The 25,668-nt window shown below is 40.2% G+C and overlaps 1 protein-coding gene across 1 annotated transcript in view; it reads left to right on the top strand.

The window, feature by feature from the left end:
- The window catches only part of stk32c (serine/threonine kinase 32C), a 99,972-nt gene that overhangs the window by 55,085 nt on the left and 19,219 nt on the right, over nt 1–25,668 (top strand). The window contains exons 3-4 of the mRNA XM_084736522.1: nt 11,619–11,770; nt 24,106–24,279. Of these exons, the coding sequence (XP_084592648.1) occupies nt 11,619–11,770; nt 24,106–24,279 (326 nt within the window). The remainder of the gene's footprint in view (nt 1–11,618; nt 11,771–24,105; nt 24,280–25,668) is intronic.

The raw sequence follows: 25,668 nt of genomic DNA, 5'->3' as shown, positions 1-25,668 counted from the left end.
CAAAACACTGGCGTACAGTCAGTGTTGCTCGTCAAACAAGGCCCAATTTGAATTCAAATAGTCATGGTAAACAAGCAAATACAAGTGAAAGCAGAACAGTAAAACAGTGGTTCTCAAATGGGGGTCCATGGCCCTCTGCCTGGGGATCAGTGAAAAGTTTCCAGATCGATTCATTTAACTAAAACTATTTATTCATACAGTACCCATCAAAAGTTATGACACAGTTCTCATTCAATGTTTTTTTTCTTTATTTTATATAAGGAATGGTTCAGATTATACCAACAGTCTGAAATATCAATGAGCAAAAAACTTTTGCATACTTGTAGGTCAACAGCTGTGCAGGAGAGGACCATGGTTCATTAAAAAGCAAAAAGACTGTGCACTTGCAATCATAGATTTAGTAATTTTGATCGCAAGTACAGGAGTGTTTCTTATATTTTAGATTCTTAAAAAGAAAAAACATGTTCTGCCATATTTTTGCTTACTACACAATTCCATACTTCATAGTCTCCCATCTACTATGAAGAAAAATAATAAAGATAATGAAAAAACATTGAATTAAAAGGTGTGTCCAAATGTTTGACTAGTAACGTATTTATAAAAGGTGTCGTAGATTGATGAATAATAGTTTAATTAATAGGTTAGGTTCTAATCTAACAATCTCTAACTTTTAATGAACATATTATTGCCTGACAGATACTGGATTTTTGGTCTGATGCTGATACTAGGGAGTTAAAAAAATCTGATATCAATACACTGGCCAATCTTTATATATAAATCCAAAATTACATCATACACACGCACACAAATAAAACAATTTGACTTAAGAAAAATGATCTAATATGCACAAATTGCTTCCTGTAAAACTAATAGGAAAAAAAACAATTAGCATTACATTATGCAAAAAACAATATGGGACAACATATAAGTGTAAAACAGGTTACGTCAAATTATTCCAAGAGACACATATGAAGGGGTCCCTGGTATATTGTCTGAGAAAAAGTTTAGAAATGTGGGTAAATGTGGTAATATAGTGTGTTTTCCTTTTTGACATGAAATCCCATGAAAGGATCTAAACCAGCGATGAATTGCTCCCACTAACAGGTATTGTTTGCTTCTCCAAAGTCTGATATATCACACTCCTCTGTGCCATAGAGCTCCATTGTTGTCCTAAAGCCATCAGTGAGCCACATTGTTGCAGCGAGCGTCATGGTCTTTCATCACTATGAACACACACACAGTACTGTAGTGTGTTTTGAGTCAGTTCCACATACACTGTCCTGCTGCTGTAAATACTCAGAAACACAACAGATTTCGCAGCTGAAAATAGTTCCCAGCCAACACACTGTTTAATCCTGTGTCAATAATGTTTGCAAATAAATCATGACGTACACGCGTGTGACTGAAGCTTCAGCTGAAGCCATCAGATTTGTGTAGACGTGTTCATGGGATTTGTTGTTTGTAACATAGATGTGGAGTATCACCAGCCTAATCTCTCTAAGGCTTTGAACATTTGTACATTGATTTTATTGGTTTATTACTACAAGTGATGAGATCCTGTATAAATACAGTATTTTCAGCCAAATTTAGACTATTGGAAAAAGCTGATATCACGTATTTCTGTGCATATGTCATTTTTGTGGCTTAGTAGTCTTAATAAATGTTACCCAAAGTGTTTTGATTGGGCTTATAAAGAATAAAAAAATATATAATGTTATTAAGAAATACATTTTAGACTTGAAGCCAAGTTTTCATTGGCTTTAAGTTGTCTAGTGGACAGCATCATGAGTTCTTTTTGTTGTGTGAGTCATTCTGGCTCGAGGCTTCAAAATCCAGAGCCTAATCTGGTGAATGTGCCAATTTATTAGCCGGCTATTTCCCCAGATGCACCGCCAGCCAGCCAGTGGAGAAATTTGGCTCCTTCCGCTAACTCGCCTCCTAGCTTTCACCCTGCCTGTCCGAAAACAAAATGACCTTTATCTCTGACAAATATTGAAAGGCAATCTGAATAGCAGGTGTTCCTAAATTAGATTTTAACAATGGAAACCTCGCCAGCAGTGTAATAGAGGGTTGGCTCATACTGACCATTAGCATTTTGCAGATAATGTTACAGAATTAATTAGGCACACTTTATTGTCCATTGCTGCTGGGAGAGAATTGGTCTCAGAAGCCATCACTCTGTCAGCGCCTCAGTCCTAACCCGGTGCGCTACAGCGATAGCAGGAATCTTCCATCGACTGATTTCAATCTAGGTGAAAATGTCTCCATTCAAATGCAAATAGCTTGCAAAACATTCTGCCTCACACCTCCCGCCTGAAAATGGTTACTTTTTTTTCTGCTCCACACTAAACTGGTCTAATGCAATGAATTGGTAATATGCTCAATGAATATATGAATAAATCCTTTTCAAAAGTCGTCATTTCGCTCGGCTGACCGCCTCCTGAGGATACTAGATAAGATGGGGCTGGTGGGAGATGACTGACAGTGTGATGTCTGTTTGGATGAGAAACTCTGGTTTTTACACAGCTGCCACAAACATTGTTCTCTTTAATAAAGGAAATCTAAAAATACCTGAGTATAACGCAGTGTTCAATACAAGTTAAGACATTAGACTGAGACTGTGGTCAACACAGAAAATTATATGATCAGGAAAACATAAATGCATGTGAGGTTGGACAATATGCAGTTATCTTCAACTTAGTGGGACATTTTGAGGTGCAGTGGCAGTAATTCATCAAAATACTTCAGTTTAAACATTCACCTGTTTTCCTGCTGCAGCCTTGAAGTCAGTTTTGAAAAAGAGCTTTAGCTGCCTCCCTCTTCCTCGGTCTGCCTCTACTTTGTTTAGAGTTACTGCAATCAGCGTGCAACACCAGGTCATGTATAAAGCTGTTCTCATCTTGGGCATCCACAGTCAACAATTAGCCCTTTGCAGTGCTAAGTAACAAGATTAGAGCTTGTTAACTAATGCGCATGATTAAGTCAGTAACATACAGTCTCCCTAGCATGGGCAGGATTACCTCAAAATATAAAAAGTAAAGCAGGAGAGTGCGCCCTGTAGATGCAACCAGTGGAGATTTGCAAATGAACAATGGATAAAGTTTTTTGTAGTACGGTCATAAACTGCTTAGATGGATTAGAAAGCTTAGGACAGAATCATTCCTATACAAATTCTGTATAAATATATGCTCATAGTATATTAGTATCTCATTTCCATTCGAGTTTTGTGATCCAGATGTTTGCAACTTTTTGAAGTTTTTGTTTTCTTCAAACAATAGTGTAATTGTATTGTAACCAAGTGTCCTGGGTTCACCTACGAAAGGGGTAAGGCAACATACAGCTGACATTTATTCATCTCGTGTTATGTCTTATTTTCTTGGCTTATAACATATCAGGTATGGAATTAATCTGTAGATGCTCAGACCAGTCGGTTAGCCTTGTTTTTAGCCTAGCAGTTGTTGATAGCTTGCGGCTCCTACTGGCTGGTTATGAGAAAACAGCTGGTATAAAACAACAGGAAAAAAATAGTTTTTTCAAGGTTTTGCAGAACTGTGAATCATTGCAGCCATTTTCAGTCATTATGTCCACCAGACGTAAAATTCCTCAGATTTTAAGTGCTTGACTATGGTTTAAGTCTGGGAATCAATCAAAAACGTTTTCAGACAAACAGGTGAACCAACCATAACCACTGAGAAAATCACCTGCATAAGGATCAAGAACTTACATTCACAAAACAAAGAAAGAAAGATTTCTGTCTCTCTAATCTTAAGAAGAGAAGAATGAGATCTGAATGAGACAGTCTTGTTGAATCTTGGCAATCTTGCTCACAACAGCGATTATACAGACAGCAGCAATAAGCGTTGTAGTAATAATTATTTTTTATTTGGTCCAGAGGGGCACATCAGCCAAAAAAAGGGCAAAGGGGCCATCAGCTTGAGCCTCAGGAGCCACCATACAGTGCTCATCCTGCATTTGAATGAAGCCACATGAAAAATTCAAAGGATAAGACAGAAGGAAGCTGAAAGATGATGCTTAATGAATACTTCCACTAACTGAGAACATGCATACATGCATATACTTTACATTATTATTAACATTTTCTAAATGAGACCATAAGGTTTTAGATTTATTTTCGATTCATTGATCTCAGTATGATATGACTTGATGCTTGCTTTAAATAGATAATCCAGCACAGTGAACATTTCACTTCCCACATTTTTTTTTTTAAGTTGCATTACGCTCACTTAGTAATGGAGTTGTGAGCAGAAACCATTTTTTAAAACGCTCTCCTCAGTAGTGCTTTCAAGTTAACAGATCACATCTCTCAGAAAATTGTGCTCTGTACCAATAATAGAAAATAAATGTAATGTCCACTGAGTGCTGTAATACGAGTGCAGCCATAATTTCCAGAGTTATACAGATAAGGTTCATCTGTCACTCACAGGCCTCAAATGCAAACGTTAGATCCCACACATCATGACTGTTTCTCACTTTCTCATGTTAGTATATGTAGTAGAGGTCACTGCTTGTATATGAGAGACTTACTTCTGGCATACTCTGTAAAGTGCTGCAGGGATGACGTGTTTTTGTAGACCAACCTGGGAGTGGAATTTCTTTCCATCAGATTTTGGATTGGTGTAGACCTGGGCCCCGTTTCCCAGAGCCTTCGTAGCACTATGTGTGTCGTAAGTTGTATCTTAAGGTCTCCCTTAAGCTTACGGGCTGTTTCCCAACTCTGGGAAACAGCCCAGGAGACCTTAAAATACAACTTATGATGCACGTAGCGCTACGAAGGCTCTGGGAAACAGGGCCCTGATTGGTTACACGTCACAAGTAATAACCAAACAACAGTGAAGGCTGTGTTTTAAGTCAGTTGCTGTTCTTTCTTTCTTTTTTTCCCCAAGATTCAGTGCTTCAGAATCAAACACAGCAAGCATCTGTCTTGCTTGTCACTGCAACTGTGCATTGAGATTTAAGGAATAATGACTTTAAAAAGTAACGGTGGCATTAAAATGGTGCCTCACACTGCGATAGTTAAATTCAGTCTGTAGATCACATCCAAGCTGAACCACGGGAGGTGATCAAAATACAGTACGGAGCCCCGCAAACATCACACCACAATCATTTTTATATATTTTTCAATAAAAATGAGAATAATTATGTTAAATTATCATTCCCTCTAATATTGCAAATCATATTGTAATTGCAACACCAGTCAAAATAACCACAATTCAATATTTTTTCAAAATCATTCATCCCCAAACTCAACATGAAAATCTCTGAAGCTTGTGCCAACCACAGACCTTATTTCAGCCATGTAACCAAAAAAAAAAAAAAATTTAAAAAACTCACTGACTTTGAGATGAGGAAACCTCAGATGTTAATATGCTAACACATTTCTGGGTTTTAGGATTCATTCCTGCAGCACTCCAGAGAATGTGCTTTCACTCCCAACCGAACCATAAAGAAGATTTCCAAAACAGGCCCTGGGCCAGTGAGTTTCTCCAAAATTTCCTCTGTTACCATTTTTTTCTCCCAGATGATGCTGACATGGAAAATTGCTTGAACGTAAACGGGTTAAGGTGCACATGGGAAAGGCTCATTTGTCTTAACAGTGGAAGAGGGATGAAAATACGGAGGTGACCCCTTGGATCCTTGTTTGCATCATTTGAAGCAGTTTATTTAGTCTACCTTCCAGCACAGTGCAGATGGTACAGGCTGGCCTGGCTAAGAGCAAAGAGAAACTGGGTCTGTGTTAAGCTCAACGAGGGAGATGGAAAAAGGGAGGGCCTGGAGCTGTGTGTTATCATGCTGAGGGCTAAAAAAAAAAAAAGTCTAAAAAGGAGGTGTGGGGTATGGTTGAACTGATAGGGAGTCTTGAAATCCAATAGCAGGATTTTAAAATTTAACTGGCAATAAGCAGTTTTTTCTGCTGATATTCGACTTTTTTAAATTGAAAAATGTGTGTTGAATCTTGGCTTTTCCCCCAGGATCATATCTTTTCTTCATAGGAGTGAGAGAAGCCCTCTGTGTCAGTCCTGAAATGATCAGACGCTAATAAAAGTGTGCAATGACTGATAAGGACAATGACTGATAACAATACAGGTTTATTGATACCTACGTGAACTGTGATCAAAATATAACACGAGAATGAGTTTAATGTTCGTAATTGTCCAATTATAGCTAAGCAACTGTAATCGACTTGAGCAAAAGTGTAAGGAAACAGTTTATTTGACAGCATGTCCAACTATATTTAAATCAATGAAAAGGCCTGGTATTTGGATTTGCTGAGATGAATGAATATTTGTTATAATGAAACATGCTTATTTAAGGTAAATTAAGGTCCTTCAATTGGTGCAAATTCTTAATTATGTTTTATTCTACAATTTGTAAGTACTTAGTGCTTAGTACATCTTAGTACTTGTACATCCATTTTATGCTAACTCATACTTCTACTCCCCTCAGAGGTAAATACTTTTTACTCTAGTGTCACCTATATTTACTCGTTACTGACAGGGAGCATTTTATTGCACAATGAATACTTTTCATACCTGCGTTTGCTCCTGATTTTTGTTTCTTTTGTTGTTTGTAGCGTCTTATAAGGTCATGAGGGCTGAGCACCTTTAAGTACTTTACCTTATCATACCTTAAGTACATTAAGCTGATCGTAGTTACTCACTTTTACTCAAGCAGCGTTGTGAGTGCAGGATTTTCCTTACAGATGAGTATTTTCACAGTGGATATTAGTACTTTTACTGAAGTAGAGGATCTCCAAACTTCTTCCACCATGACGATGGTCACCAGTGAAAAGACAATCAGAAGTTGTTCAAGAGTGAAACTTTTTTCACAGACTTTTTGAAGACATTGACTGATGTTGACATTCAGACTATTTTTTTCAGTGGGATTTGCAGTAGTGACATTTTTCATCCTCTACAATGTGCAAACAGTAGCCTGTGGTCATTTTGGAGCCTAACTAAGGAACCATATCCAAATTTATCAGTTGAAAGCCAGAAAAAAATCGCCTCACACAGGACTCAAACACCAGTCTCCGGGAAGAAAGTCCCATTTTTCACCCATTCATCCACCCTATCTCCTCCAGAACTCTGCTGTTTATTTCCATGTCTGGAAAACATAAGCATAAAACTTTATCATGTATATAATGTAGCTATACATGATACAGATAAGAACCTTTTTTTGTCTTAAAATGAATCACATTAGAAAGTCATCAGGGGGCGGCCTTTTCAACCATTTCACAGAACTAACATTAGCTTAATTAGCCAGATTGCTAAAGCGGATCAAATCCACTGTTTCCATTTCAGCTGGTAAAATCGAAGGCTGCTGGAGAGAAATGAGAAGCCCCTGTTTCGAAAATCACTATTAATTTAGTGTGGTATAAATCTGCAGTTGTCACTGTGACCTGCACAGCTAATTGGAACTATTTTCTTCAGTTTATAATCTGACACTGTTTGAAGAAGGAGGAACTGGTTTGATGAAATTCAGCTACGATGAGCTAATGAGAGTGACAGCAGTAGGGGGAATCTGGACTTGGAGGAGATCCAGATGGAAAAGGAAACAGGAGAGAGCCGAGTCAGACCTGGCTCTCATTCGAGCTCTGTGCTTGAGGGGGAATCATGAGCACAATTAAATAGATGGTGTTTTACACAGTAATAGATTTCCTCCTGTCACCACACGGAAAATGTCTATTTTAACACCCCATTTACTTTGGTGTTCATGTTCTTTTTTATCCCCCCCACTTCATTAAAGTGAAGAAAATCCACCAGTGCAATGGGGAACCAAAGATTTCTTAATCTTTATCGTTTATTTTGTAATGTAGAGGTCATTAGAATACAGAGCAATATCAAGATGGTATCACCATGTGATCGGGTAACTTTGGTATTTTTCAGCCTGGACCCGTTTTTTTTCCTGTGTTTTGCGTCTAATAAGTGAATAATCATGACAGGATTTTTTTTAATTTGGCCTGATGGTTTGGTTGAGGGAAACCGCTGCAGCTGTCAGATGCAAAACTAACCTACAATGTATTCCCTCTGGGCAACTGTGCACCGTCAAAGTACGCCCACTAAAAGTGCTTTTATGACACTGGCAGGCTCAAACTGTTATTGTAAGTGTCTGGCAACATTATGGAAAGGATCCCTACTGAAATAGACCTTTTTTTTCTGAAAGAGTAAGATATTTTTTGTATAACATCAAACAGCTGTTTTATTGCTCTTGCCAAACTCATCCAAACTACCTTTACAAAAACAGTAATCTTATCATTATAAAACACATATTTGAGCCCAACAGAAACGAAGTAAAATTCACCAAAACTGTCTTGGCTCACCTTTCCGCTGCTCTGAGGATCACCAGCTCTGGTTGTGTGGTGGAGATAAATCATTTATTCACAGCGTTAGATGTGAAAATGTTCTGGCTGCACACACCGTTTCTCCCCGCTGTTTCTCTGATGTCCAACCTCCGTCTCGCTCCTCTTCCAATCATTTTCACACGTAACACGGTGAATAAAGACTTCCTTTTAGCCAAACCAGCGCCGGTGACTCTTGGAGCAGCGGAGAGACGAGCCAAGATGTTTTTAATGACCAGTTATTTTGTTTTTGTCGAGTTTAATTGAAGATGATGATGATGTTAAAATTACTGTTTCTGTAAATGTGGTTTGGTTAGAGAAATATATCGTCTGTTTCTGGTTAAACAAAATATATATTGTTATTTCAACAAAAGGTCTGTCTCTATGCTGATCATTTCCACAATGTTGTCAGACAATTAGAATAACAATGTGAGCCTGTCAGTGGCAGAAACAAGCACTTTTAGGGGAGTTAATTTGACAGTGCCCATAAGGATTGGCTTCTGTAGCGCTCTGTCACAATACTGGAGCAATTTCAGAAAATTGTGGTACTATTAGTCACTTAGACATTTAAAAAAAAATGGGAAAATAGGGTCCAGGTTTAAAAGAATACAGAAGTTACTCTTTAAACCATGTATTTTTTTTCTGTCTTGAGTAAGACTTAAAGACTGAACAAATGAGTAGCTGAGATGGGTGTTGTTTGCAGTGCATCAGGGCCAGAGTGCTGTGTAAAAGAGCCATCTGTCTGGTTCAGACTGTAATGAGGAGACCTGTGCCTTGGTGGACAATTCAATCCAGCTAAAGCCTTCTGTCTATAACAGAAATAGCAGGGGGCTGTTTAGCTTTTAATGCTTCACAGGATGGTCAAGTGCTACATTTGGGCATTGGGGGGGTGCACTTTACAGGGCCAAAACAGCTGCTTAGGCTTTGTTCCTGAGATACTGTGACAGTGAACGATGGTGTGGATTTTCTGTCTGTAGTGAGGGCTTCACATTCACTATGCTCACATGCACGCAAGAAGCCAGGTTATTGGGAGAAATGAAGTTACGGAGGAAAACCAGAGAGCGCGTTTACATGCAGGTGGTTGGTAATCAGATTCCACTCCGACCCCCTACCACAGCTCTGGACCGAGGCCGGCATATTTAAAGTGTATTACAAGGATGAGTAATGCTGTTTCCTGCTGCACCGCTGCCACAGTGAAACATAAACAAGACAAAGACATCGGCTGTCTCTGTTGGAAATCTTCACCCAGATTTCTCTCAATCTTATCCCCCAGTTAAGAAAAACAGAGTTCAAGATATCAGGGTTAAAGATATAATAATAAAAAAAACTGTTTAACAGTGTTTTTCTGCAGTTTGTTTGTTGTTTTGCATTCGAAGCTACTGTAAATGTGTGTTTTCCCTCTGGCCCACTTAAGCATTTTACCGACAGTGTTGAGCGTTGGTGGCATCCCTGCTAAACAGTCATGCAAATTAGATCTTTTACCACCCTTTGGAGACTGCAGTAAAGCCACATTAAAGGATGGTCTATTTTAATACAATACACACATGCCATATGGACTGAATGCTGAGACAGTTATTGGCCGGTGTGTTCTTTCCTCCTCTTCATAATGGCCATAAAGAACTCCCTTTGCAGTGCCAATAACTCTCTCAATAAACATTTGGTTTATGACTTTTGTATTACTAAAGATTTGAAAAATCCAAACCTGTCCTTTAGCTGTGTCTGTGCCATGTTAAGATCCATTGACTAAAACTGCACAAGCATCTGGTCTTAAAGGGATAGTTTGTTTTTTCTGAAGTGAGGTCGTACTGTTTTACCTGCGGCTGGAGTGTAGGAAAGTAAGCAGCATACTGCTGTGGACATGGTTGGCAGAAAAACATATTTTAGCCACCTAAAAAAATCAATATCAGTTTATGTGTACACTATATTGATTTTTCACCTCTTCACCTCGCCGTCAGACAGCCTTTTCTGATGGAAAATAGCAGTTATATAAACCAAATATTGCTCGCTCTGACCCAACCAAACTCCTTTGCTAAAAACAGTCAGTTTTTATTGGTGTTGGAGGCCACCATGTTGAATTTCAAATTGAATTACAAACCAAAGGCTGGCTATAAATGCGGCCTTTCACATTTTTCGTGAGTTTCACACAAAGGTAGAGTGGCTATCTTCAGTCTGCATTGATCTTATTTTCTTCATCACATCTTACTTCTAGGCATGACATGAGAATGATTTACATGTTGAGTCGGCTCGGTGGCAACTCCAACGATAAAACAATTGTGTTACTCTGCTTTTGACAACAAAATTCCCCTTCCTGTTCATTTGTTACATGTCTATGGAAGCTGCACGGGATGACACAGATCTCACAGAGGTCAAAATACACAGGAATAAAGTCACATCAAATATTCAACAGTATTCCCCAAGTTGATACTGAAACAATTTCTCTCTGTACTCAAAAAAGTCATTCCATCTAACAATAAAACAAACGTGCCAATATTAAATTACACTTGCTATAGGCTCTCCTACATGCTTGGAAGGGGACAGTGAGGCGACATGTTTGCACTCTGCAAGCTCACTGCTAGACGCCATGAAATCCTACGCACCGATCTTTAAAAAAAAAAAAAAAAGACAGAATGAATCAAGATAGACAAGCAACTCTAAGACTTTAATTTCTTATTTGTGTGCGAGGCAGGATTTGCAGCAGACACATGATCTGTTTAATGACTGTGGTTTGACAGTAATGTTACTGTAATGACTCTGACCTCCCTCGAGTCCCATCCTGCCCCTGACCTTTCACAGCCACTTCCTGACAAAACCACAAAACTTGTGATAAATAAATAATGAGGTGATTTGTTTGGAAGTGGTTTTCCACCACAAACTTCTGTGTTTGGAAACGAAGTTCATTAGAGTTGCTCAGCGTGTCAGCGTTTTATGCATCAGTATAGGGTATCCATCTCAACGGTCGCATTAATCAACGGCTGAAAGATGCTGTGGGCTATTTTCAAAACATGTTTGATTTGCATAGCAGCGTGGCCGCACGTGTGGAGCTAAAGCTTGGCATCAGCACCTTACTAGTGATGTAATAGCCTCTTCCCTGCCAATACAGTTTTGCAATTAGATCAGTGTTCATTTATGTATGCATGTTTATTGATTTTAGGAATTCACCTGCAGATTTTCTACGTAAACTGTTCGTCTTGTGCTAATATGTTTAATTTTGTCTTTTCTCTTGTCTCCCCCCTCTTCCCCCTTCTCTTTCTGCTTGCTGCAGGTATGCATTGTGCAAAAGAGGGACACCGAGAAGATGTACGCCATGAAGTACATGAACAAACAGCAGTGCATAGAGAGAGATGAGGTCCGAAACGTCTTTAGAGAGCTTGAGATCCTACAGGAAATTGAACATGTTTTTTTAGTAAATCTCTGGTGACTATCCTATGTTTTTACACTTTCAATGTCGTCTGCACTGCCTGTGTCGCTCGCCTGCTTTGTCTGCTTGTGCATTTTGTATATTTAACTAAGAGATTCTCAATAGATGAGTGCATGCTCACTCTAAAATCTGCTGCAGGCCTAAAATAGATGTTCTTTTGGTGAATATTATGTTCCTGGTGTTGCATGCACTTTACTTTCTGCATTTGGCACTTAGTGAAAAAAAGTTTTGTTAGTTTCATTAAGGCTTGAAACAAAATTTCCTCCAGAAACACAGCGCTATTAACTGAAGAAACAATTAACACAGGAAAGATATTTTGGGATATTAATTTTGACTCTGAGCCCATGAAGCACACATTTGATAATTACTGTGGTTTGAAATGACCTTACTCTTCCCCTGAGTCTGATATGTGGGTGAATGGAGGCTGCTTTCATTATTCAACGCTCATCTCCGAGTGGGACACATTTCTAAATGTAATTGGGGACCTGGCACGGCATTCACGGCATATTACACAAAGCGCTTTGCTCCTCTGTAATTGGTAGAATGATATTGCACGTGCCTATCTTCTGAGCAATCGCCACCAGAATGTTCTGTTATTCACGCATCCTGTGAAAGATCGATTATGTGTAGATGGTGAGCAGATGAACCAAGACAAAGCCGTGTCCCGTGCTCATTCTCTCATCAAGTTGTGAATCATTTAGGTTTAATCTACAGGATATTTCTGCTTGCTGGAGAAGCCACTCCACTTGAACAAACTGAGGGCATTTTAATGAGCGTACAGTAGTAGGCCTGTGTATTTTTTATAGTATAATTCCCTGCAGGAGTGTATGGCTGCCAAACCCTTCTGTGTTCTAGTTTTCCATGTGCTCTGCTGCTCTGCTCTCTCATACTCTCATACATCCAGCACTATTTCAAATGCCCATTAGTGACAAAAATGCTAAATTGTATCAGTGTGGCTACGTGGGAATGAGAAGTTTCACACTTCACACCCCCTCTCTCTGCTTTCTCAGTCGGCTCCACAGCAGAGAGGGCCTGTCCGTCTCACTGGGAGCATATAGGGAAAAAAAAATAACCCATCCAGCTTCCCTCATACCAAAGATGTAATGCCGACACACTCAGCAAATAGTTAGTCTGGACAATCCATCATCTTTGATAGCTTTAATTCTAAGGGTCATTAACATCTGCGAGAATAACAATGAGGGGAGATAATTTCACACTTATCAGTTCACACTGATTACAAAAAACATATTATCTGACAAACTGCTAGTGATATCCATGCAGGGGAGGGTTTTATTTTGCCAAGGATTTGAGATTTCTGCCTCCACTGCAGTACAATGGTGGGGAATTGAATTTTGCCATGGTGATATTTTGATATTTATCACAAAGTCTGCCACAATAGGATTTCTGACAGTATCTTATGTCTATTTAACTGATTCAGTTACATTTACGGCAATCCCCAAAAAGCAACTAAATTATGTATAATTCAATAATCTTATGACTAAACTCTTCCAGACAATTGTGACGCAGACATGCCATGGGAATTTCAAAATAAAAGTTGATGATATAGATTGATATTTTCACTTTGTGTTGATCAGATTTGACGTATCGTTACACCCCTAGTAGCTTAATTGGTAGAGCGTGCGCCCCATCAACTGGGCTGAAGTCCTCTGCAGCAGACTGGGTTTGATTCTGACCTGTGGTGCTTTGCTGCGTCCTCTCACTCTTTCCCCCACCTTTCTGGTCTACATACCAAACAATCATACTCTCCCAGTTTGGTCCCAGAGATTCTGTGGGTGAGGAAACATCTCATTGGGTACCATTGTTTCATTCAAGAGCTGAAGTTTCTGGTAGTCTATTTGTCCCACCCCTCGTCCACTGTGATTGCATGGCTGGGTAAAAAGTGATTGTGATGAGTGCAGCGTTTTACCCAAAGCTTTCTGTACCCAATAAAAACCGTCATACACTCAGTGCTCAGCTCAAAAAAGAAGCTCATTGCCTTGTCCTTCTGTGGACATTTGTAGCAGAGTGTAAATATGCTGTTCCCATTAGAAAAAATCACACTGGCCTTGGGAAAAAACACCTTGGTTGACGCAGCCCTTACAAGACCATTGCTGCAGTATTCAGCATTCAGAAGATAAGTGTATGTTTTTGAATTAGTGCTTGTAGCCCATTACACTTACTTGTGGGTCTATTTTTTGTAATTGTGGATAAAGTGACTGTTTAAGAAGGGAAGATATCTTTATTTGAACTACATCAATCTCTCCAAAAGAAAATATAATTTGCATTAATGCTTGATAAACCAGTTTATGATATAAATGCTTTATCCTAGCGGTACCCCAGTGACTCATGTTTTAGCTTATCGCCGTAGAAGTTTAGGGCCTTAAGAAGGCTTCTCCAAGCAGAAGTGTCCACTTCCATCATATTGCTCAGAGCTTGCCTGCTATTATTTGGCTGGCCCTCTTGAAAAGCATAGGGAAGCTGTCAAATCTGCATAACAAATAAAGCATCATAGTGACAGGTTGCAGAAAGCAAAGGCACATCCTCAACAGGCGGTTGCCATTGCCATCAGATTGTGTGACAAGAGATGCCACATTAAAACAGCTGTGTGATGGTGTCTGGATGCAGCTGTTAAAATAAAAAAAAATCAGTTGGTGGAGCATGCACAGACCCTGAACCTGGGCAGCTGTGTTTATGTTTTGTTATGTTGGTATCACCAGACTGGTCGCATGCAAATTCAAAGACAGTGACAGAATATGTATTTGGAATAACGTTGCTCCAGAAAATCATTTCTGATATTGTGAATGCGCAAGCCTGCAGTCAGAAGCTGACCGAAAATACTGTCCTCATTAAGTGGAGTCGTACTGGACTGCTCTTCACCTTCAGGGACTAAAGCCTTGCCATGTTGAGGGCTCTCTGTGCACAAATTCAAAGAAAGTTTAGCTTTTTCTCCTCAAGCTGGAGAGCGGAGAACAGTGAGACATAAAGGAAATCAATTTATATCTTGAGTCTATGCTAACTTTATTATTTCTGCCCCAGTTTACGCAGACACTTTGTGAGTACCCGTGCGTGACAGTGTTGTTATGTGTTGCACCTGTATGCATCTCATAAACTGTCTGCTTCATTTAGCTGCTGCTTGAGACAGCATCTCAGCCGAGCAAGTAATGAGATAGGAGTGATGAGAGCTCTGCTTCATCCTCCCATCCTCTCCCTCACTGTATAACAACTAGAAACCTAATTGGTTCACTGCCTAGGTATGCTGTTTAACCAATTCCCTGTAGATCAGACAGTTGCCAGTATCTATAGGCTTGTCAAACAGGGTGTTACGATTTCTGGTGCTTGGCATTCCTGCACTTCAGTACGTTATTAATGGATGTGCGATAGACCAGCTGGAGTTTTTGGGAGCTTCCTATTCTCAAAAGCAAATCGAAAAGAAAAGATGCAAGTCACAAGAAACGCCAGCTTTGATAAATCTTCTTACGAGTGTTTTTATTGATACGGTGCCAGAAGGAAGCCAAAAACACAGCAGAGTCAGAGAGAATGCAGGAAAATACACCAAACAGCTGTCAGAGGAAGTAATGATTCCTGCAATCACAGAGAGGGGGAGGGGTGGGTATCAAGTAGAGAGGAGGGGTGCACAAGACAGCGCAAAGAAAGTATTTGGCATTGATTTGTTTTGTCAAAAAAGAGATGTGCAGACTAAGAGGATTTGCAAGGTTTTCCTACAGCTCTTACCTACACACACAGACACAGTTTCTGTCTCGAAGCGGGGTTTTGCTTTCATTGAGACATCCTGAATCTAGCTGTGCTTTTGAACAGCTCCGTCCGTAGCTTCAGAGGAAATTCATTAGGAAGCAACCTCGTGAAAGCCCACACTGAATCCCATCAGCTTGGTAAAGGCTGCCTTAAGCTGGGCGGATGTCAAGTTTGCAGCCCACAGTAATTGCTGCGACCATTCCCTTGCCGCATAGATATGATGTGTAGGAGTCGAGGGTACACTGAATGGATTACCTTGGAGGAGGAAAAATTAACTATCATCTGCTGCACACACCAAATCCACACAAATCCTTGTAAGGATTTGTGACACATGAGAAGACGCTAACTTCTTCTTTCCCTCGCACATGTCTGAAACCTCAAAGTGCAAGAGGTCACCTCACCCCCTGCAGAGATGCAGAGAAGAACCCTGGTTAGGCTGTAGCAACAAATTTGATCCCTGGGTGTAAGTAGTATGGTATGTCATTATAACAGCAAGGTTTTGCCTTAAGCATTACATCACAACAGATCACTCTCAAACAGCATCACCCGCTGTCCCTGAGGGCCCAGAGACGCAGTGGTGAATCATGACCAAATGGACGCTGCTACAGTGCTGTTGAAAACAGAACTGAAGAGCAGTGAGGTTAGCTGGGGTTGTTGCAGAGACTGTCATCTAGAGCTTTACACGTGGTCCCCTGGGATCATCTTAAGGATTTTAAGGGTTTCAAAACCAAAAACAAGGGTGAGTCATCTATAAGAGCGGTATGTGGTGCTTTCCTCTTTCTGTCCGTGCCTTTGTCAGAGTCAGAGAGTGGAGCAGTGAGGATGGATGTTCAGCCTCCATTAGGAATATTGATTTAAGGCCTGGATGGAACGAAGCCTTCGGAGACTGTGGAACAAATTAGCCTCTACGCCCCCAGTCAGCAGTTATAACAAGCCCAGTGAGGGGACTTAGCCTTAAATCATCCTCATAAAAAGCGAAATATGGGACCATTTCCAAAAGCACAGGAGTTTCTGTAATACAGCATTGTGAATCCACAGATTTTGCCCTAAAATTGCAGCCTTGAGGGACTCTGAAACTGAAACTTCCCCACACACTACTTTTAAAGACAAACTTTTGTAGGACGTGGAAAGTGCACCTTGTGAAAGCAGGCCAGCCGAGGTGTCGTGGCTTAAGGCGACTGGTTGAAGACAGCCAAGAGGAGAGGCGGCGTTCACTTGCGCCATTGTCGCAGGAATCCTCAGAGGAACACGCAAGTGTCTTGTGATTGAGCCTAAAGTCAGTCCAGCCAGCACGTCTCTATCATCAACTTTATATAGGCCACTGAAACTTTGCAGACCATCTCGAGCCAATAGAATCACAAGCTCTTGTTTCTCTCTCGCTTTTTTCCTCAAAACAGTTCTCCTCTTCCGCTGTCCCTCTATTTCCCTCCCTGCCTCCCTGGGCTCATTTGTCATTGTGGCCTGATTATTTCAGCCTGTTCCTTGTACTCCTTCCAGCCGGCTAACCTTCCTCTCATAGTCGCTGTGACTGTCGCAGCCCAGTCCTGTCCTGGCCTTTCCACATGGCCTCCTCCTGGTTTTGGACAGTAACAGCTCTCCCCAGACCCCCTGATCACTGCCAGGCATTCAGTCACATTCAAAGGTTTGACCTGCAACTCCTCTGTGTTCATTGTAAAGCACCACTCCATAAACTGGGCTCGTTTTTTTCAGTATGAAGAGCAGCAGAGGGAACATAAAATGAGACTAGTGGTAAAACAGTATTTTGACCCATTACTGTGCCCCATAGTGAAGCTGTATACCATAGATATAAAATAGCTAAAGCTGCACCAGTCAATATTTTTAAACTGGCAATAGATGAAAGGACCATGTAATGTGAAAGGTGTCGCTCGTGGTGGCAAACCCACAGAAAAAAAATCACTTGACGCTGCAGTTTCAGCTCTATGGAGCTGTAAAAAAAATCTTTCAGCTAATTGTTTTGCTTTTACAGCCCATCACTTTACTGTTTGGCTCAGTTTCAATTGCTCTTATCAGCTGTGTTTCAACAAAAAAGCTCTGATAGACTCACTGCACAAAACCTGATCAGCACCAAACAATAGACAGGCAAAGTTAACGACTAGCTGGTGAACAGCAAGCATTTAGCAGCCTGATAGCAAGATATTTTCCTCAGAGGAAGGCAGAAATGAACGTTGAGTGAATGTTGGACTTAGATTAAGGTTGACAGAAAAGCTACATGTCTGCTTAATGTGTAAACAGTCAATTGATTGCTAAAATGTTAGCCATATCAATTTCACAAGGAAATAATACTGGATATTAGTGTTTTATTTACAGCTTTTTGCACTGTTTCTCAGTGATCGTCAGGCAAGAGTTCAGAATCCAAAAGGCAAACAATTAAAAAAAAAGAAAGAAAGAAATGAAACAAATTTATCGAACAGTGACAAAGAAACAGAGAAACATTAGAACTTAATACTCAAGGAACAAATTTGGGGCAGTTGAAGCTAATCAGAACTCACAAGGGCAGGAAAACTGACAAAGGCAGGAAGTGAAGCAACAGAGGCAAGAGGGAAGATGAAGACTACAAAATAAAACAGAAAATGACTAATAAAAAATCAATGACACTAACATGTGCTGGTCATTGTTTCCAGTCTGATTAGCTACTTGAAATGTGAGAATGGAGTTGGACGCTATTCTCTGTAAACAAATATAACCAATAAAAAGCTAACTCATCATCAGACGATAGCCGACGGGTACCGAGACCTTTTTGGCCAATGCATTCCACTTCTTTTGCTCTGCACATGGACTGCTGACCTTTATGCATCCGAAGCCCACTCAAATTCGATCAGCCACTGCTACTTGGACTGTAAAGAGAAATAGAAACCAGAATGCTTCCGATATCAAAATCTTTTCCCTTGCATACAAACTCTGCATTCATTTGCAGATATCTGTTTATGGAGATTAAAGTTACCTCAGCTCAAGGCTGAATCTTGACTTGCAGCCTTGAAACTAATGAGCAGGCAGTGAGAATGATGTGTGTAACTTAACATAAGCCAAGTTTAGCGAGTTCAAGACCTGTTCACACGTTCTACAATGAATAACTCTTAATGAGTCTGTAGAGCTGTATTCTTATATAAGTTTCTCTTTTTCCATTACAGAAGTAACTGATAATTTCCTTTTCCTATGATTGATGTGGCCTGAAATGATTGCTGGAAATACAACAGTATCCTCTATACAGTTGTTCTTAGTGTTTTTTCCAAATGTTGAAGCTTGGAAGCTTGAATATACAGTTGCAGATCACAGCCTTTCTCCATATCTACCTCTGCATATACTATCTGTGGACGAGTCCTGGGGTACCAGCATCTGAGAGGCAAGATGAGGGACACCCAGAAAGAGCTGTCCTTTTGTGTTGAGGTGGTTCTGATTAGGATTCTTGTTTGACACCTCCATGTAATGGTATTCAGGTCATATCCACTTGGGAGAAGACTCAGGGGTAGACCCTGAGCATGCTGGACAGAATGTACATTTTATCTGCCCTACGAACTCCTTTTGATCCCCCAGGAACGTGCTGGAAGCGGCTAGAGACTAACTAGTTCGCACATGTCATTTGACCTTGTCAAAAAAGGCGAAAGGTGTAATACCTGCCATGAATGATAGAGCGGAAACCTTGTGTTCACTCTTGCGAGAGCGCTAAGATGCTCTGACCTCTACAAATGGGGATAAGGGTACAGCCGCGGTGTTGCACTTGGTTGCCCTCATGAACAATGGATGATGCTACTGTCTATTCTGATGGCTGACAGTCATTGACCACTGAGACCCCTACCATCATAATATTGTTTAAAAGTTTCTCTATATAAGGTGATGCATCCCCTTAGAATTGCCATACTTTTGTTGCATATGAAAATAAAGGGAAGCTGTTGCTGCTGTTCATTTTGCTCAATCTTTATGTTGTTTATTATTTGCCTTTTAAACACAATTAATTGGTTATGGACATTTAGTGCTGAGACAAAGACCCTTTTTGACCAAGCAATGATACCACCGTCCATCGTTATGTTTTACTCTGGACATCGTCATATGCCGACATGATAGACATTCCTTAACACCTGCCTGAGAGAGATCTTCAAACCCTGAACACTTTTTCACTTTCACACATCTCATTAAGTGGTAGCTTTTTCTGTGATTGATGGAGATTCAAATGATTGCTGGAAATGCAAATGTTTCTTGTACACATTTGTTCCTAACACATGACAAAATCACAGAGGTGCACTTGACGGATTTTCACTTTAAGAAAGCCTCAAAAATTGTCGGATGATGATCCACAAGCACTTCGGCTGAAGCATTCTGACCCCTTCAACCTTCCACCACTCTGAGCAAGACCTGAATAAGTGCCAGGAATCACATGAAGAGATCAGCTGATGTCTTTATGGCTGTTTTTCTCTCCTCTTCATCCATCTTGATTGTTTTAGTGTGAGTTTTGGTGATATCGGCTGTTGAGATGTCTGCCTTCTCTTGAATATAATGCACTTAGATGGCCCTCGGCTTCTGGTGCTCAGGGTGCCAAAAAATACATTTGAAAAATTTAACAGCAATGTCTCTTTCCAGAAATCATGACCTGCTGGCTCAAGATAATCCACAGATTGTTGTGAGCAGTTTCATGTAGGAAGTATTTTCTTGTTTTTCTTGAAGCTTGCGCTTTTCACAGCACAGGATCTAAACATTAATGGTGTCCTCCACAGATGAGCTGTAATGTTGGCACCATTGAGCTAGCTAGCACGTTTGGTAGGTGTTGTTCAATAGAAAGAAAAAAGTTCTGGTATGAAACTGCTTACAATAAAGTCTGTGGATGATCTTGAGTAACCGCGTTATGATTTATGGTAGAAGACATTACTGTTGAGTTTTGCAAATGTATTTTTGCTCTGAGCACCAAAAGCTGAGCGCTATCTAGTTCTATTATGTTTAAGAGAAGACAGACTTCTCTACAGCCAGTATCTCCAAAACTCTTCAGGATGTAAGCCTCCTCTGCATTTCTGCCCCCCATGGTGCATTGTGCCGGCTGCACAGTCATGAACCAGGAGCCCCCCTTCACTGATGTTGCACTCCTTTAATCCCATCCTAGGGCCCCAGGATCCTTGCTTTCTTCACACTTTAACCTGAAGAAGAACCAGAAGATTTTAGGAACTGCTAGGTTGATGTTCCAGTGTAGTCTCGTTGTGCGACTGACTTCCATTGGATGGGTGAATGCAGCCTCCATGCCCGTCTTCGTATGTCATGTTCCTGCAACTCACACCAAAACAATCTAGATGGATAAATACAACAGGTAACAGGAAAAATGTGTATTATTGATTTTTGGGGTGAAGTGTCTCTTTAAAATAATCTTCAAGTCAAGTCAAGTCAACTTGTGAATACTCAGCTTGCCCCTTTCCTTTTCTTTATTGTCTAACCAGTATTCTTTTCTGCTCCCAGATGGCAGAAGAGTCCTTTATTTTGGTTTTAGGACTGTCAAATGTAGACTTCACATTGTCTTTATGTGGCGTGAGTGTTCCCTAAAATTGGGGAATAAAAGTGTTTGTGTTTCTTCCCTGTCCCATCCTTGGCGAAAGTCTTAAAGGTGACAAGGGTTGTCAGCGCCGGAGCTTTCATATGCTCCAGTTGTCGGCCCATATCTGACATCTCCTTGTCACCTCAGTGAAAGCGGGGAAGGAAGTGACAACCAGACCGAGCCGCTGCAGTCCCTCTCTCTCTCTTAGGAGCCCCAGATATTTTGGCGGTGGATTGGGAAGACTGTTTTGTGGAACACTGAGATAGCGAGTGCCGCCTCAGAGGAAGCTCATCTGTCAACTGGATACTGGGAATCAGACTGTGACAATGAGGTGATAAAAAGGTGACAGTGAGGAATCCCTGCCAACGGCGAACAACATCCTGGGGCCGGCCATCTGCTGAGACTGCTCTGTGTTTTAATAGTGAGGCTGATATTTGAAGGGTCAGGGCAGGTTAGTTGTTTATGTGTTTGATGTAGGTGGCTCTACTGTCGTCTCCTATTGAGTGCTCGCTACACGACTGTCTTGCCGCAGAGGTGGCTAATGGGAGGGAGGAAACGTGGGAGTTGTGTTCACAAAACTTTTTTGATGGCAATACAAAGCTGAACAATACAAAGCTTATCATTGTTTAAAGCCAGACTGTGCAGCATTCTCCCTAAAAATGTACAGACTCATATAAATATAATCCTTCTAAATCATTATAACTCACCAGAAGTGTGTGGTGGTGTCTGTATCTGCAGAAATCCAGCCCTCTGCCTGTATTTTCTTATTTTCTCATATTTTGCTGTGCTCAGGGTATTTCTGGGCTTCAGCCTGTTTGGCATGGTGCGCAGTTAATGTGCACAGAGATGTCATTATCTGTATGTGTTCGGCCAACTAAATCATCTGTCTCTGAATCTTTACTGGGATAGAAGACCGGAAGATACATTTAGGCCCCGACAGATACTATTTTTTCAGAAGCAGATGCCGTTACCAATATTACATTATTACAGGGTAAAAAAAGAAGTCAATATAATGACTGATATTCTTTACAAAGTATATAATATACATAATATAGAGTATTACATGCACGAAAAAGTGCACTTGCAATTGCGATGATGTTGCGTTCATGTTTCCTGATGTGTTAATCTTACTGCACTTCACAGTACAAAATTATTACTATAAATTAAAATTAACTGTGTAAAAATGTATTTACATCAGTGATCAGCAACTTGCGGCTCCGGAGTTGCATGTTGCTCTTTTGCCCCTCTCTCTCTTCTTGTGTGATTTTGACAAAAACAGTTTTTAGCCTGAATTAGTATTTTGTCATCTAAAATGTGTGTCATAGCCTACATCTTTGGTGCCTTTTCCTCAATTTTTTTCCGGTGGCTAGTCCTCCTGAGTCTCCCCAGGCTAGCTACAGATGCCAAATCCAAAACAAGGAAAGTCTCTGAGGAAAATATAGAATCTAATAGGTGCGGCTCCAGACATTTTTTTTCTTTTTTGGCCAAAAATCGCTGTTTTGATAGTAAAGGTTGCCGACCCCTTACTTAGATAAAAGTTAAAAATAGTACTCTGAACGTTACTGTGTTATACTTTGCAGATTATTTTTTTCTAGAATAATAACAAGCAATTTCAGGGAGAAGAAATATCTGTTTCCATCCCATTATTTGTGCTTCCCCATATAACATCTTCAGACCTGGGTGCATTCCCTATACAGACTTTGGCTATAGCCGTGTAATATATGGCATTGTGCAGTGTTATGGGTGTGTTTATTTGTGCTTTAGGATGTAACCACTGGGAAACAATCAGAAAATAATATTACAGTAGTTAAGTTTCTATCTTTCTCTTGCAGTTTTGCAGTAACACAGATAATCTAATGCATCAGGGGAGAAAGTTACTGTGATGTTTTTGTGTTCACTGAGTCAGTACATTGTGCTTTACGTCCATTATCTATCCTGTCAGATCAAAAGTTGAGTCCATTTCATCAACCAATCCACGCTGTGTCGTAGGAGAAGAGAAAGACCCAACTGTTCTGCGGAACTGCAAATGGGTTTCTTTTTCCTTCTGTGGCAGAATCACCAATCTGTGGATGAGATGGAATGATTTTCGCTCTGTAGCAAACACGGGCCCCATTTCTCAATAGAGAGGCAGGAAATTGCACCTGAATAGGACCAATCAGTGTGTCCCCCTGGGTGTTCAGGGCCAAGCCTGAAGATACAGAGGGAACCGGCAGCTATAAAAAGAAGTAATACCACCACAGTATTAGAACTTTAATGGTAAAATAAAGAATTGGCTCAGCTGCAGCCATATTAAACCAAGTTTGAGAGAAGAAATCACTAAGGCTCAGTTTGTTTTCCCTCCTCTGCTGCAAATTATTGACATGGGGGCCTATTAAGGTATTATTCTGCCTTTTTTTTTTTTAGAGGAGAAATTAGATTCTGTTGCACAAAAGCAGTTTGTTCACCCGTGTGGCTTAATGTTTTGTTCAGTGTCTGGGGCAGAAATTGTGGAGTGGAGTGTTACAAATCCCCTCCCAGATCACTGAGAGGCAGTGTTTTAATTTGATGTGCATGATTAGTAAGCCTGATTGACAAAAATGTTTAGCGGACCACGAGCAGCCTTCAATTAAGTCACATCAAGCAAAGATGGGCTGTTTTCAAGCCTTAATTCCACAATGAATGACAATTCCTTCAAATAAGATGCATGTTATTAGGATAATGACGGGTGTTAATCTGTTACTGTCCAACGTGGATGTTCAGAGCCTCTCTGAAGCATACATTGACATAAATAAATATCAATATGTGTAAAGGTTGCTGATTCAAACGTAGAAAACAGAGAAAGATGCATGAATAGGGCACGTTTTTCTGTGATTGCACACAGATATGGCTTTGTGCCATGCTTGCCTAAGCATGTGTGTCTGTGGATGTTTATCGTGTACGCTTTGCACGTGTAGTGAACATGCATGCAAGAGCATACAATACCCCTATGTGCAGTTTTTGTCAGTATAGCATGTGTTTTCTTTCCATGCTGGACAGTGGGTGAGCACTGTGTCCTCTCCCTGGTCCCAGGTACTCATTCCAGGATGAGGAGGACATGTTCATGGTGGTGGACCTCCTGCTGGGAGGAGATCTGCGTTACCACCTGCAGCAGAGTGTCCAGTTCAGCGAGGACGCTGTCAAACTCTACCTCTGTGAGATGACGCTGGCACTCGACTACCTGCAGAGCCAGCACATCATTCACAGGTACGCACTGATCTTTTTCGTTTTCTCAGAACAAGGCCTATCAAAAAAAAGATCTCTGCACACCTGAATGTATGACAGGTGTGTCAGAGGAAGATTCAACTTGAAGAAAACCAGTAAGACTCCCACACACTGTCTCGCTTTCTGCTGATTTATTGAATATCCAACATTTATATATATATGTATATATGTAATACTCAAAAAAAAAGTTTTTATGCACACTTGAGATGGTTTTTGGTTTTTACAAAAAAGAGTTAATGTGCTTAATGGGAGATGGAAACATTTTCCGAATAAGTTCTGATGTAGCGAACATCTAACTGACATGACTGAACATCAGTTTCTGCTTCGACCGTCTCCTCTTTGCTCCCATGTCTCTCTGATTCATCCATGATCGCTCCACACAGATCTGATTTAATCTTCCTCACATTCCTACTCACATTAATACATGAGACTAACAGAAATGTCATATTTCCGTCATGTTTTCTACATTGTTTTTCATAGTTCTGAGGTTTGACTGGCGCTCGGTATAATGGTTTTGGAGCCACTAACTCATACATAACCGCATAATGGTAGTGGATAAAAGCAAGTAGTCATTTGCATTTTCTTTTGCAGTCACTCAGAGTTTGGATAAAATTTGTGATACATTTGGGTGGAAACTTAACAGATAGAAAAATGACTAAACTAAAGTAATATATAAAATAATAATAAATGTTACGTTGTAATGAAGTACAGTTTGTTATGTCTTATGTGTCCTGTAAAATAAAGTATGTTGATTAATACAGCTTTAATCTTTATCTTAAAAGAAATACAGATTTTGCCATGAATGCTAACAATTCTACCTTTCACTTTTGTTTTTCAAATTTTGACTAACTGATCTGTTTTGTAGATGAAAGTCATGACGGTGTGGATTCCTTTAGGTCATCAGTGTCCAGGTTTTATACCAAATAAAATGTTTTAAACATTATAGACAAAGACACCAGACATCTTATTTTCTGAGCTTTGATTTAATCATGAATACTTAGATAAAATACTTTCAGAATAAACCCAAAGCACCACTGTCTTCCCATTACATCATTATTGTTAGTTTCATCAAATATAGTTTCTCTTCAAAGCCTAGAATTTCTCCTGAAACAACCCCGAAGATCAAGTCAAGGTTGTGTCTGTGACTTTTAGTATTCAAAAGAGGCTTTCTCCAGCTTGCAGCATTATTATTGGTGATTTTTTAATGTAATGATTTACGTTTAAAACTGGAACTCGAGCCAAAAATGAATTTAAGTAAAAAGTCAAGCATCTTTTCTTTACATCATGACTTGTGCAGTTGTGTTATTGCCTCTATTCTCAAGGGAATACTGGAATAATCTTTTTTCCTTTGTGTAAGCGCTCAGAAAGTCA

Source organism: Lutjanus erythropterus, chromosome 14, assembly GCF_056507025.1.
Source record: "Lutjanus erythropterus isolate fLutEry1 chromosome 14, fLutEry1.hap2, whole genome shotgun sequence".
NCBI classification, from domain to species: Eukaryota; Metazoa; Chordata; class Actinopteri; order Lutjaniformes; family Lutjanidae; genus Lutjanus; species Lutjanus erythropterus.
The sequence above is the reverse complement of the archived record's forward strand: the minus strand, read 5'-3'. Positions and strand labels throughout refer to the sequence as shown.